Below are 13930 nucleotides of genomic sequence, written 5' to 3'. Positions count from 1 at the left end.
AATGAACGAGGTCCAATATCCTAGAGCCGTACGAATTTTATTCTCTATTGTTTCATTGGTCGTTGTCATGTTTGTCATGTACATTTTTAGCCTCATCTTCTTAGAAAGCTTCCTTTTCTTGTGTGATGTGATTTTGTTTACGTACATTGGGCTTTTTGTGCACCCCACTGTTTCGTATAAAACTCTCATATTGGCAGTCTCTGTCGCGTTCTATATCTTGGACTGTATCCGAGGAATCTCGTCGAGCTACGATACTTTGTTTTACTCCGTAAGAAAGGTTTGTAAGAAGATGAGCAAGTATCGCGAAGATATCGGCATAGTGGTATACCGCCGAGATTACGAAAATGAAGGAATTCCTAAGGAACTTTTCTTTATGATTGTCAACCGATTAAAACCAATTCGATCTGCTGTATTCATGTCACTTTTGAAGCTGTCCCTTATAATATTTGTTTTAAGCGTATCCATAAACTATATATTGGAATTTTCTTATGCGAGAAATATTGACCTGTACATTACTGCATTCGCAACGGTGATTGTAGGTTTGGTACCTAAAATCATTGGGCTGATGTTCCGGATGTTCTTCCATAAAAACAGACTCAAACTCTCCCGGGAAATCCGGAATTCTATAAAGCTGTACTGTGGGAATGTTCAGCTGCAAAATCGAAACGTGGAAATGAGGGAGCCGTGAGTGTGGATGAACATGGGTGTCTAATTCAGATACGTGTGTGTGAAACGCTATCTAAATGCCTTGTTATTGCAAGACTGGGCTTGACGTTATTCAAGTTAATATGTAACCAGGAATAAATGCTGACGGGGTGAATAAAACTAAGATTATGTAATATATGTAAATCCATGATATGCAGAAGAATAAAGTTTTACTATCCCACAACAGTTATTATTTAAGAAATAATGTTCGCGTTTTCGTGGATGATGCAGGATATTTGAGGATAACATCCGAGGTCGAGAAATATTGTTTAGAAATATATAAGAATACAAGTCGAGGCGATAGCACAGTCGTTTATATTTCAAACAGCATTTCGAGACCAAGGGGGTTATCCTGCAACATCCATGAAAACGCAAACTTTACTTCTATTCAACTCAGAAATATACAGCCGGTCGTTTACCTATTCAGCTACGTTTTACAAAACAACTTACGACTTACGACAAACTTTACATACTGGAATTTTCCGGTTTATTGTAAGGTTATTCGCTCCAAATGCAACATATTTCTTTAAAATGTTGAAAATTAAGCCTCAGAAAAGTTTTACTTTATTCATTTAAAGTAATAACTGTGTAATACAATTTAAGACTTGCGACTTTGTCGTAAGTTATTTTGTAAAACGGGCCCCAGATCATTCGTGACGTCATGGCATTTTTCGAATCGGACAAAGCCAAGACATGGTTTCTGCTGACAAAAAAAAAAAAAAAAGTGAGATAGTAGGGTATTCTAGATCTATTTTGAAAAAATATTTCAAGTATTTAGTTTTATGTTGACAAATTATATCAACTGCTTTGAATACATAGACGTGGATGTTTATGCATCGCCATATTTTTGTTTACATGTGCATCGATCTCAGAATGCAGATGAATGACAGATATTCTTCAGTCATATATACATTTGTTTTTGCAACATATATTTATTATTTTTTTATGATTGCACAAATGAATTATCAAGGTAAAATTTCAATGTCCAAAATATTATTAATGTACTAAAGTTTATTTAGTCGATCATTTTTAGGCGGTATAGTACGTTTCTAATCTAAGGGACATAACTGGACCTCATATTTTCTACTTTATGTACATGTATATATACAATTTCTTTTAAATTTATTATTTTTTTATATTTTTTTTTAGTTTTAGTTGTTTTCTTTTTTTCAAAACGTTCCTAAAAACTCATTCCTACATGTAGGTGACCTACATGAAACGTCAACGTCAACAAACGGAATCATTTGAAGCCGTGAGTTTTTGGGCTTCATGGGGCTTTAGTGAATATTTGTAGATATGTTTGGACTCAAATACATAAATAGTGAGAAAATATGTTAGGAAGTTTTTGAGACAGCGGTACAAGAATACAACGATATACATTTAAGCTCTCAACCGTGCGCATTTTCATTTTTTCTGCGCCGTAAATCGAAGGTTTGTATAAGGGGTTGATACATGTATGTGGATCTTTGGTCTGTCCAATATTTTCCCCCACAGAGCTGCAGACCTGCATCTTCGCTAGCCAAGGTTTTACGATCCGCCCCGCTTCTGTACATCGTTGTAGAGAAGCGGAGCGGATCGTAAACCCATGGCTAGCGAGGATGCAGATCTGCAGTTAAATCTAGAAAGAATGATTTACTTAAATATTCATTTACAATTTCCGTGTTTTTGTTGGTTTGTTAAACTGGAGATCAAAAATGCTTTCAAACCCACGTTATTTATTTTTAAACTCAGGTGACCTATTGCAACTAGTTGTCATGCGTCGTCGTGTGTCGTCCGTCAACAATTGAACATTTTAAACTTCTTCTTGATAACTGCTTTTCCAATTCTTTTAAAATTTGGTATGAAGCATCTTTAGGCCAAGGGTGACATAAATTGTAAATTTCAGGATTCCTGCACCCCTAGGGTCTTAGGGGCGGGGTAAAACTGCCATAAATTGACCATAAATCTTCTCTACAACCGCAGACGTGTAACAAAAACTAAATACATAGTAATGTAGAGGAAGGCCTCTATAAAAAAAAAAATGTAACTTTCATGATGCTTGGGGTAGGGGTCCTGACTCCAGGATGGGGCCAAACTTGGTAAATATAGTGGATGTTTGCAAAGCATATAAATGATATCTGCTTTAATGCTATTGATACTAAATTGAAACTAAATGGATAAGGAGAAGGTAGTCATTTACCCAAATTGTAAATTTCATGATCCTAGGTGTAAGGGTTCGGTTTCAGGGTGGTGTTAAAATTATTATAACTTCTTTAAGTTTGCTGATGCCGTATAAAATCTAGATGCAGGAAATAGCAGGAAAAGATGTATAAAAAATGGTGAATTTCGCAACCCAAGGGTTTTGACTCTAGGAAGGGTCCAGATTAGTCATATCGTTTAATGTTAATACACATATATAAAGCTTTTCATCATTGTATGCACTTTATAGGGCATTGACGTTTTAAGAACACACATCTTGTTTTATACTGTCGCTGAATATTAGAATTTAGCTGAAATATTGAGAACAGGGTTTTTTCCCCTAGATTTCAAAGCTCTTGGGAGTAGTGATACTTTTTTAAAACTAGTATTCAGGTTACCGATAAGGCATGTGAACCTCTTGCTATATATTAATATCATTTATATTTTTTTGCATAAACACTGTCAAGTATGTAAAAGTAATATTATTGGCCTAACCGTAACAGCTGAAAATTACCTGACCTTGATTCGTCTCCATATTTGGTGATGCTTTCCATATTTGGTGATGATTTCCATATTTGGTGATGATTTCCATATTTGAAGGATTCTTTAGTGATAGAGTCCAAGAAGGACTTGTAAACCCTAAGCGCATAAAATAAATCATCGTATAAAATGCTAATAGGTAAGCGATATTATACTTATTCAAATAAAAGGTAAACAATAAACCAAAAATCATATTTTCCAACCATTTCAACATCGCCGCGAAATAAGTCACGGAGTTCGTGGAAAGCATTTATGTAATATGTTTATCTTATATCCTTATATCTAATGTAGGGTAATACCACTAAACAATGACTCCCTAATGTAAGGTAACACCACTAAACAATGCCTCCCTAATGTAGGGTAATACCACTAAACAATGCCTCCCTAATGTAAGGTAACACCACTAAACAATGCCTCCCTAATGTAGGGTAATACCACTAAACAATGACTCCCTAATGTAAGGTAACACCACTAAACAATGCCTCCCTAATGTAAGGTAACACCACTAAACAATGCCTCCCTAATGTAGGGTAATACCACTAAACAATGCCTCCCTAATGTAGGGTAATACCACTAAACAATACCTCCCTAATGTAGGGTAATACCTCTCAACAATGCCTCCCTAATGTAGGGTAATACCATTAAACAATGCCTCCCTAATGTAGCGTAATCTCAGTAAGTGATGCCTCCCTAATGTAGGGTAATACCACTAAACAATGACTCCCTAATGTAGGGTAATACCACTAAACAATGCCTCCCTAATGTAGGGTAATACCACTAAACAATGCCTCCCTAATGTAGCGTAATCTCAGTAAGTGATGCCTCCCTAATGTAGGGTAATACCACTAAACAATGCCTCCCTAATGTAGGGTAATACCACTAAACAATGCCTCCCTAAGGTACGGCAATACCACTAAACAATACCTCCCTAGTGTAGGGTAATACCACTAAACAATGCCTCCCTAATGTAGGGTAATACCACTAAACAATGCCTCCCTAATGTAGGGTAATACCACTAAACAATGCCTCCCTAATGTAGGGTAATACCACTCAACAATGCCTCCCTAATGTAGGGTAATACCACTAATATTCCGTGCAAGTCGAGTTTAAAAAATACTATCGCTTCCTTTTTCGTCAAGAGTCCTCACTCGTGGAAAACTCTATTATTGTTTTTGGAAATTCAACAGAATGAGTCCATCGCTTTCTCTGAAAGTGTCCGTTATGCCTATACACTGTGTATATATTAACACACGTGGACGGACAGACGGCACTAAAACAAGAGGCCCATGGGCCAGATCGCTCACCTGAGTCACCTTGCCCCATACCTGAAGACTTTCCATATATATATATGCATGTAAAACCTTAGTCCCTATTGTGGCCCCAACCTACCCCTGGAGGCCATGATTTTTACAAACTTGAATCTACACTATGTCAGAAAGCTTTCATGTAAATCTCATCTTTTCTGGCTCAGTGGTTATTGAGAAGAAGATTTGAAAAGATGTTTCCTATATATTTGTATGTAATTTTTTTGTGGCCCCAATCTACCCCCGGGGAGCCATGATTTAAAAAAAAACTTGATCTTGCACTATGTCAGGAAACTTTCAGGTAAATTTCAGCTTTTCTGGCCCAGTGGTTCTTGAGAAGAAAATTTTTAAATGACCCCACCCTATTTTGTGCATTTTTGTGATTATCTCCCCTTTGAAAGGGTCATGGTCCTTCATTTGAACAAACATGAAAGCCCTCCACACAAGGATGACTTTAGCCACGTTTGATTGACATTGGCTCAATGGTTCTGGAGAAGAAGTGGAAAATGTAAAAAGTTTACAGACGGACAGACAGACAGACAGATGGACAGACGACGGACAACAGGCGATCAAAAAAGCTCACTTGAGCTTTCAGCTCATGTGAGCTAAAACGGATCTAACAAGAACAAAACAAAACTGGTTTGACCTACATCACTTGTAACAGGGTGATCTTTGGGTTAATGAATAAATTTTGCTATAGATATATGCTTCAATATATTTTACTTCAGAAAAACCTAGATCCACTCCTTTATTTCTCTAACCCTTACATGTACATACATGTATATAGGTGAACACATTTAATAGTTATTACCTTAAGGCATATGTCAAAGGTCTTGTAGTGTTCTTGAAGTTCATTGGTTGTGTTTTGTGAAGTTGCTTTTGGTGGGTTTTTATTGTTTTGGTCATTGGGTTTTACCGCCAAAATTTAGCATTCTTTGTCTGGTTTTGAGAGAGAACAGACTTGATATGGACATCATTTTGAAAACATTGACTAAGACCTTCTACAAAGACTTTTCCTTCTCTCCTGGCAAGTAATGCATTACAAATTATCCTTATTAGTAAATGTCAATTAATATGGCCAGTCTTTATATATTTGCAGATTTAATGAGATTCCTTTTGAACTAAATATCAACTGAGAGAAAGGCTAGATCTAGAAAGAATGATAGTTTTATTTAAAGCTCTTTGATTTCATAAATCAATTGCTTATGTTTAGAGTAAATTGGTGAATCTATCAAGTTACACATTATTTTATAATCAGAATATTTGATTAACTTGTTCGGAGTGAGCAATTGAATCTAACTTTAATAAATAGTATTTTTAGATTATTGTATGTAAATTACAGAGTCCATGCACACACACACACACACACACACACACACACACACACACATATATATATATATATATATATATATATATATATATTACCCTGTACATGTATGTGGAAGCCTCTTCCCATATAATGGTAAATATATGATTTAAGTTTTAATGATAATGTATTTTTATGACTATGGGAGAAATCTCTTCATACCAGTATACATGTACCAATCGGAACTCCTCGAATGTCTCTCGCACTCGAGTGCGCGAGACATTCGAGGAGTTCCGACTGATACATGTACATGTATGTAACTTTAAGAGTTGTCTCCCTTGATTGTGATTTTGAGATAAGTAATACATTTATCTTGATGGAAATTACATTCATAAATCTTATAAGTAATATTTTCAATTATTAAGTAATGCTTTCTAGCTGTGATATCATATTATTGCTATTTTACATGTATTGCAGGGCTGTAAACATGTACATGTGAGATATCCTTCACTGCGATATTAAAATTCCCTGAACCCATACAGGAGTTGCTTATTGTTAAACTAAAAACCTGTTACAATTTTACAAACCTGTTAATAACTTCCTAAAACGTCAATAAAATATTGGCAGGCGACAATTTAGGACAGGAGATGGTTTGGGGTGTACTATTGTCGCCCCTAATGATAGTGCAATCTTGTTCCGGGTAACGATTTGGGGTAAAATGTCATCCGGCGACGATTTGAGACGGGGCGACGATTTGGGGTGTAACACATCAATGCTATACATTATGCATTCTATTTCACAAACACAAAACTAACAAGCAACTGTCTTAACTCCATCGTAGACGAAGAAAAAAAAAAAGATTGGAATTTGGGAAGATACACTTTTAAGTATAACTTGAATACGTGGGTTACTATATACAGAGGATAATATCTCTCTCCCACGCTGTACTTCCTTTTTCGTCATGCCTTGCATGTTTAGTTAAAATGCACGTAACCTTTACCTATCATACGGAAGCCTAGTGTTGCCAAACTAGATGCATGAAAAAAATGTATACATGTAAGTCGTAAGGACGAAATAAGAAGTCGTAATTAAATTGTCATAACGAAATAAAAGATCGTAATAACGAGATAAGAAGTCGTTATACTGATTAATTACGACTTTCTTAATTCATGGATATGATATTTAAAAAATCGCATTAGCAAGATGAAAAGTCGTCATTAATGAGATAATCGATTGAGGCTGTATTTAAATCTGTCACTTTTGAAGACCCGCTATTGACTAATTAAATCTTCGCTACATAAGCTATATTAAGTGTACCTATTACAGCCATTTAAGAATCACGTTTTTGAAAAAGTAATATTATATCAGACCCTCTGTCATTCATTCATTCAATATTTTATTCCTCTTTGCAGAGAGTATATCATATATATATATTACATTAGGGATGAATCATACAACATATCTACAGATATGAAAATGTGAGAACAAAGAAGAAGAAAAAAGCTACCATTACATAATTACATGTAAATGAATAAAAAAGAGAGGAAATGTGATATAAAAGGAACTTATTGTATACTAACTTTTAGTTGAAATTCATATGCACCTTTTGTATACAGCAAAAACTTTAATTAAATAATTCCCACATAGAAGTAGTAACTTTTTTTCCTTCTGTTCTGACAGTGGATAAATTGGGGCTTTACCTAACATATATGTATATAAATCTTCTTCATCAAGGGCACAGAATTCTGCACAGACACACAGATCAAGGTTTGTAATATCGTCCCAAAATTGTTCTCTGTTTGAGGAAAAGTTGTGACAACTGCAGGCAATGTGTTTAAACATATCATTATATTCGGAGTTACAAAGTTGGCATGTATACATGTTTATCATGGGAGGTATTGTCCAGAGTTTAACTAAGGTTTTAATAATTTTGGTTTCTTGTGTCGACCATATGATTTTCCAAATTCTTGGCAACCCCTTTCCATCATGTAACTGTATAAATCGCGTAAAGTCTGAGTCAAGATATGTTCGTTTATTCCATTCACAATCTTCGTAAAGAGAAATAGAGGATTTTACAGTTTTTTTTCCAGGTATATTTGTTTGGGAAGGCACCAGATTCCAAGTAAGATGCAAGATATTGCGTCAAGGAGTACTTATCCAGAATGACTAGAATGTCTTTAATGAATCCGTGCGTGGTTTCCCATGGGTTACACAAAAATGTAAAGAGTCTGAAGAGAAATATTTGTTTCGCCAGCACATTGTGAGAGAAATTGCACAGTTTTCCTAAAAACAATAGTTTCTTTTTATCAATTTCAGATATGATAGGTCTGAGACCTAGTAAGCTTTCACACATATCGGACCGTGTTGATAGATTTAAGCTTTGAATATCTTTAACGCTTTAATTCCTTTGAAATTAGAAATACCAATGTATAAGCACAATTTCTATTCTTTCTTGACCTTTATATGATTTTAGATTTATTACATTGTATACTATGTCTATAGGCTGCATTTGCTTTTGACTAATAAACAACGACGGCGACGATATTGACATCTGACTGGTTTTGTTATTACACTTCTCTATCTTTAAATTGTCTCGTTATTTCGACTTTTGATCTCGTTAATATTGTGACCTTTGATATCCCATAACTGCTTCCTCCTCTAATATGACTCCACTAAGCTTTCGTACTTTAAGTCTATTGAGGTTATGTATTAGGTAGAGCAGCGGTGGTTTATTGCTGATCAATGAGGTGTGAAATATCACGGACTTTCATGCCTGTTGCTTGAATTACCAGCTTAGAAGATCGACTTAACGAGTCCACGGATCGTCAAGGTGAGCTCTACACACTGTCTTGTTTGTATATATAGTATACATGTACATGATTATATTTCATACCGATGGTTACACGCTAATGATATCTTCTAATGCGCTGAGGGGAGGGGGGGGGGGGTAAACGTACGCGGAGCAGAACATAAGAACGCAGCAAAGACAACACCCCCCCAAAAAAATCGGGAAAATATGCTTTAATTTGATTAAAATTATAGGAATTGTTTATATATGCCGTAACAAAATTCTATCTTAAAATTCTGCACCATACATTGCTTAATCAATACAAGAATCTTGTAATTTCTCATTGACAGAGGTGTTAGCGAACAAAGAGTAGAGAATGGAACGAACACACGGTGTTTATATATCCCTCCTCTTTTGACAAAATTCTTTAATGCACATGTACTTGCACATAATATTCAGTGTATTCATCGATTACTATCAAAACATTCAAAACGTCACAATTTAATTCAAATATATATATATATATATATACATATACATACATACATACATATACATATACATACATACATACATACATACATACAAAGCACTAAAATGACCAACGACACGAACATCTAGATGTATAAATTTTATATGTAGTTTTTGTTATTATGCTCTGTTGATATTGGCCACAGTATGTAATTCTTTTCGTTTGTCCTGAAGAAGGGACGAGTCGTCCCGAAAATCTGACAATCTGGTTGTTCGTGTCGTTGGTCATTTTAGTGCTTTGTATAATTTTTTGTATTTGACCTTGTATCCATGTTGTGGATCCGACACTCTGAGGTATCGGGTGTTGTTGGAACTTTAGTGCTTTTATATATATATTGACTTGCCTAGATGGTCGAGCGGTCTAGCGCGCTGGTTACATGCTGCTAGGAGATTTGGTTCCGCAGGTCGTGAGTTCAACCCCGGGTAGGGGCGGAAGTGGGTATCCAAATGAAGTGAAATTTTCTGTGATTTATATATGTAGATATATATATATAGATACACACACACACACACAAGTAATAGTATGATAAAGAAAAAATAGAACGCCGAAAATAATTCAACCGGTTTCATTTTCAATTTTTAGGAGTTATGGCATTATTTATTAGTTACACATGATAGATTTAACAACACGACCTCAAAGGTGACGGATTGTATTGATATTGATTGCATATCATTATAACATCATTATACAACGTTATGAAATATTACACGAGAAAAATATATAAAAACACAGCCGACTTTGGGTCTGTATAAGATATACAATACATACAATTATAATGACAAGTTTGTTTACATAGCTGTTGACTTCTGACTTATGTGTTAACAATAAAATAAAACTGATTTATCGGTGCTTACTGGTTAGGGTCTTTGAGCAGGGGCGGATCTTTATCGTGCCACACCTGCTGTGATACAGGGCCTCGGTTTTTGCGGTGTCATCCGAAGGACCGGGCCCGTTTAATCGCCTCTTACGACAAGCCAAGGGGTACTGACGACCTATTCTAACCCGGATCCCCATGGGTTGGGCCAATGGGAAAGCACAAAATTATTGATTAATGATATAATGACAAGAATTATTTGTTGTTGAAACACCCTCTATACATGGTACCCACCTATAGTTGTCAAATACGTTAAACTGAACTTCACTTTTCTTACTGTGCAATACATGTAAACTCGAGATGTAGTAAATTCTTTTAATAAAAACCAGTATATCTCCATTTAAAACATTTTTGTTACGCAATCCTTTGTCTTTTTAGGCTTTTATATAGAAGAAAGTCCACTTGTAGTGAAAAGGTTACCTGTAGGTGTCCAATAAGTTGACAATTGCTGTCCATTATTTTTAAGAATGGACAGATACTGTTCGTTCTTAAAAATAATGGACAGTACATGTAATTGTCAACTTATTGGACACCTACAGGTAAACCCAAAAACTTATTAGACATCTACTGGTAGGCTGAAAATAGGAGAAAGACAATACATTTGTCAAAGAGATACAAATTTAATTTTAAATTCCCTACAAGTAAGAATCAACACAGATATTGGAAAAATCACTAAAACACTTCAAAATGATATTTCCCTTTAGTAGAATTCTCTGCTTCAACTCGTAAGATTCACAATTTTTTAATTCCATTGGCCATTACTATATCGCATCAAAACTTAAATTTGAAAGACATATTTCCATACTGTATTTGAATTTCGCTGGATTCAGAGGCACATTCCAAAACTTCTTCACAACGCTTTTTTTTTTTTCTGTATTAGCATATCCTAATCCTGAATTATTATTTCCGCTTTCATCAAATGATTTCACTTCACGAGATAGGTGTATTGGGTTCTTTTGGCTGGCGTTAATTATTTCCTCATCCAAATACTCGAAAACACAATGCTTTTCAGATCAAAATTTGGCTTCATAACTTTTTCACCCTCCATATCCAGAATATTTGCAATAATTTCACTAAAATCCTTATATTTTGACTGTGCAATGAAAATGCTCTCTCCATAAGGGGAAGACATGTTGATATGGCTCAGTACTTATAAAATCTGCAGTAGAAGACTACTCACATGACACTGTCCAATAAGTGAACAAAAGAAACAGACTTCTACACAAGACTGGTTATATTGTCAGACTATTCAAAATAGCTTTATTCATAATTATCATTGTCAATGGGTTTACCCAAGACTGTCCATTCTTAGAACAAAAGATGTAATGTTTTAAGTAGGATATAACGCCTCAAACTGTCCATTCTGTGAGAGAAGGAACCGATCTCGGCCCTACGGGCCTCGATCAGTTCTTTCTCTCACAGAATGGACAGTTTTTGGCTTATATCCTTTACATATTGCATTCACGATATCGTGATCTTCGGTGGAGAAGAGATATTAATTTTAAGTTTTGCCCCTGATTTCAGATTTGGCTATGGCACACTCAGGCTCGCTGGTACTGGCACAGGACCCTGTAAGGTGTGATCTGTGTAGCGATACCAAAGAAGCCGTGGAAGTTTACTGCAACACGTGTCGTGTCAAACTTTGTAGATCATGTATGTTAAGTCATGTGCCTCAGGGTCAGAGGTCACATGATATGGTGGGATTTGGATATCGTGGTTCCCAGCGACCCCACTGTGAGATACACGCGGGAAACACGTGCGAGATTCAGTGTCAGCAGTGTATGATTCCTGTTTGTAATAAATGCATCGTTTCTGGGGATCACAAGAATCACGATTTCAGAGACATTTGTGATGAACTTGAAGGTGTGAACGCCATTTCCGCGATTGAGGAAAGCATCAGTGGTGAGATTCCCGGACAGATGTCCGCCTCTCTGATAAATCCTGTTGTTGTTTTAGAGTTAGATACCAAAAACACGGACTTAGACCGTATTGAGATTTGTCAGCCAGATAAAGTCTGGATGTCTTTTCTGTACGAAAGCACAATTTCGTGTTCAGACTTTTCCGGTGCTGTAAAGGATAGTGTAAACGTCACTTCCGGCGAACATTCAGCTGATCTGTCAACTGTGGACGGAGGAGAGCTCTACTTTTGTGATTGGAAAGATAAAACTGTCTGCAAGTATAACATAAATGACAATAAGTTGGAGGCTTTGGTCAAATTGCAGGAGTGGACACCGCGCGCAATTTGTGTCACCAAGGCAGGTGACGTGTTGGTTTGCATGACAACCAGTTACAATGACCAATGCAAAATCATCCAGTATGACGCAAGATCCATTAAACATGAAATTCAGTTTGATGAAGACGGAGAGTCCATATTTTCCCACAAAGGTGGAGATATTTTCCTAACCGAAAACGGAAACAAGGACATTTGTGTTTCACTGACTGTGAATAAATGCATGGTGGTAGTGAACAAAGCTGGAGAGTTCCGATTTAGTTACGAAGGAAACCGCAATGCCCGGGGATGTAAAGAGTTTTCTCCGAACGGCGTGGCAGCAGATAGATTTTATCAAATTCTAATCGCAGATTCAGAGAATGGCTGCATTCATGTTATTGACGAAGAGGGTAGCTTTATCATGTACATTGATAACTGCAGTCTGGTAGATCCAAGGGACATCAGAGTGAATAGTTTAAATGGCAATTTGTATGTTGGCGAGTTCAGTACGGGCAAACTCAAGATAATCAAATATCTAAAGTAGAAGTCCGGCGAATGAGAGGATAGTTATTCTTAGTTAAATTTAAGTCCACGACCAATTGTATTGGAAAAAATCAACCATGTGTACTAGAATACCAGCAGTTTTACCTCAAAATATGAATATACTTGTAATAAAGGAATAAAATATCTAGTTCGTGTCACCGAGTGTAAAACAAACATCGCCCCTTGGTTTCCAAATTCTGTGAAAGGTGAAGATAACGAACAATGATCAATCTCACAACTCCAACAAGGAATACAAAATAGAGAGTTGGGCAAACACGGATCCCTTGATATACCGGAGACGGTATCCCCTGTCGACCGGTCACACCCGCCGTGAGCCCTTTATCTTGATCTGATAAACGGAGTAATCCTAATCCATACTCAAATCAGTATGACAAGAATGGCTTAACAATCAATATCAATGACAGCAAGACAGCATCTGACGTAATGATAGGTTGTATTGGCAAACTAGATCATCTGCTTTCCATGATCCGAGTAAACTACCCATATATTCCTTGAATAGATAGAGTTCAATATTCCTTGATAATAACGTAAGAAAGTCTAAATGGATACGTTGTCCGTTTATGCACAATATATTTATGTCCCCGAGATCCAAGATCGGGGGCATATTGTTTTTGTCCTGTCTGCCATTCCGTAATTCTGTTATTCTGTCTGAAACTTTAACCTTGCTAACATCTTTTGAACAGTAAGTGATAGAGCCTTGATATTTCACACGAGTCTTCCTTGTGACAAGACCTTTCCGTGGGTACTAAACCTTTTGACATTGGCATTTGACCTAGTTAAAAAAATTGACATTAGTCATAACGTCTAAATGGTAAATATTAGAGCTTTCATATTGCACATGAGGATTTCTTGTGACAAAATCTTTCTGCTGGTACCAAGATATTTGTCCTTGTGACATTGGCCGTCTTTGGAATTGGCCATTATCGG

At 36.1% G+C, this 13930-nt stretch overlaps 1 protein-coding gene across 1 annotated transcript; it reads left to right on the top strand.

Moving 5' to 3' along the window:
- The first annotated feature begins 8725 nt into the window (after positions 1–8725).
- LOC125645788 (uncharacterized) lies at positions 8726–13130 on the top strand. The gene is made up of 2 exons (XM_048871614.2): positions 8726–8866; positions 11755–13130. The coding sequence occupies exon 2, from the start codon at positions 11763–11765 to the stop codon at positions 12981–12983; it is 1221 nt and encodes a 406-aa protein (XP_048727571.1). The 5' UTR covers positions 8726–8866; positions 11755–11762; the 3' UTR covers positions 12984–13130.
- Positions 13131–13930: the final 800 nt, after the last annotated feature.

Source organism: Ostrea edulis, chromosome 6 (genome assembly GCF_947568905.1).
Source record: "Ostrea edulis chromosome 6, xbOstEdul1.1, whole genome shotgun sequence".
NCBI classification, from domain to species: domain Eukaryota; kingdom Metazoa; phylum Mollusca; class Bivalvia; order Ostreida; family Ostreidae; genus Ostrea; species Ostrea edulis.
This window is presented reverse-complemented; position numbering and strand designations above follow the sequence as displayed.

What these genes read in the sequence shown, in the direction of transcription:
- LOC125645788 (XM_048871614.2), top strand. Translation starts at nt 11,763, where the DNA reads ATGGCACACTCAGGCTCGCTGGTACTGGCACAGGACCCTGTAAGGTGT.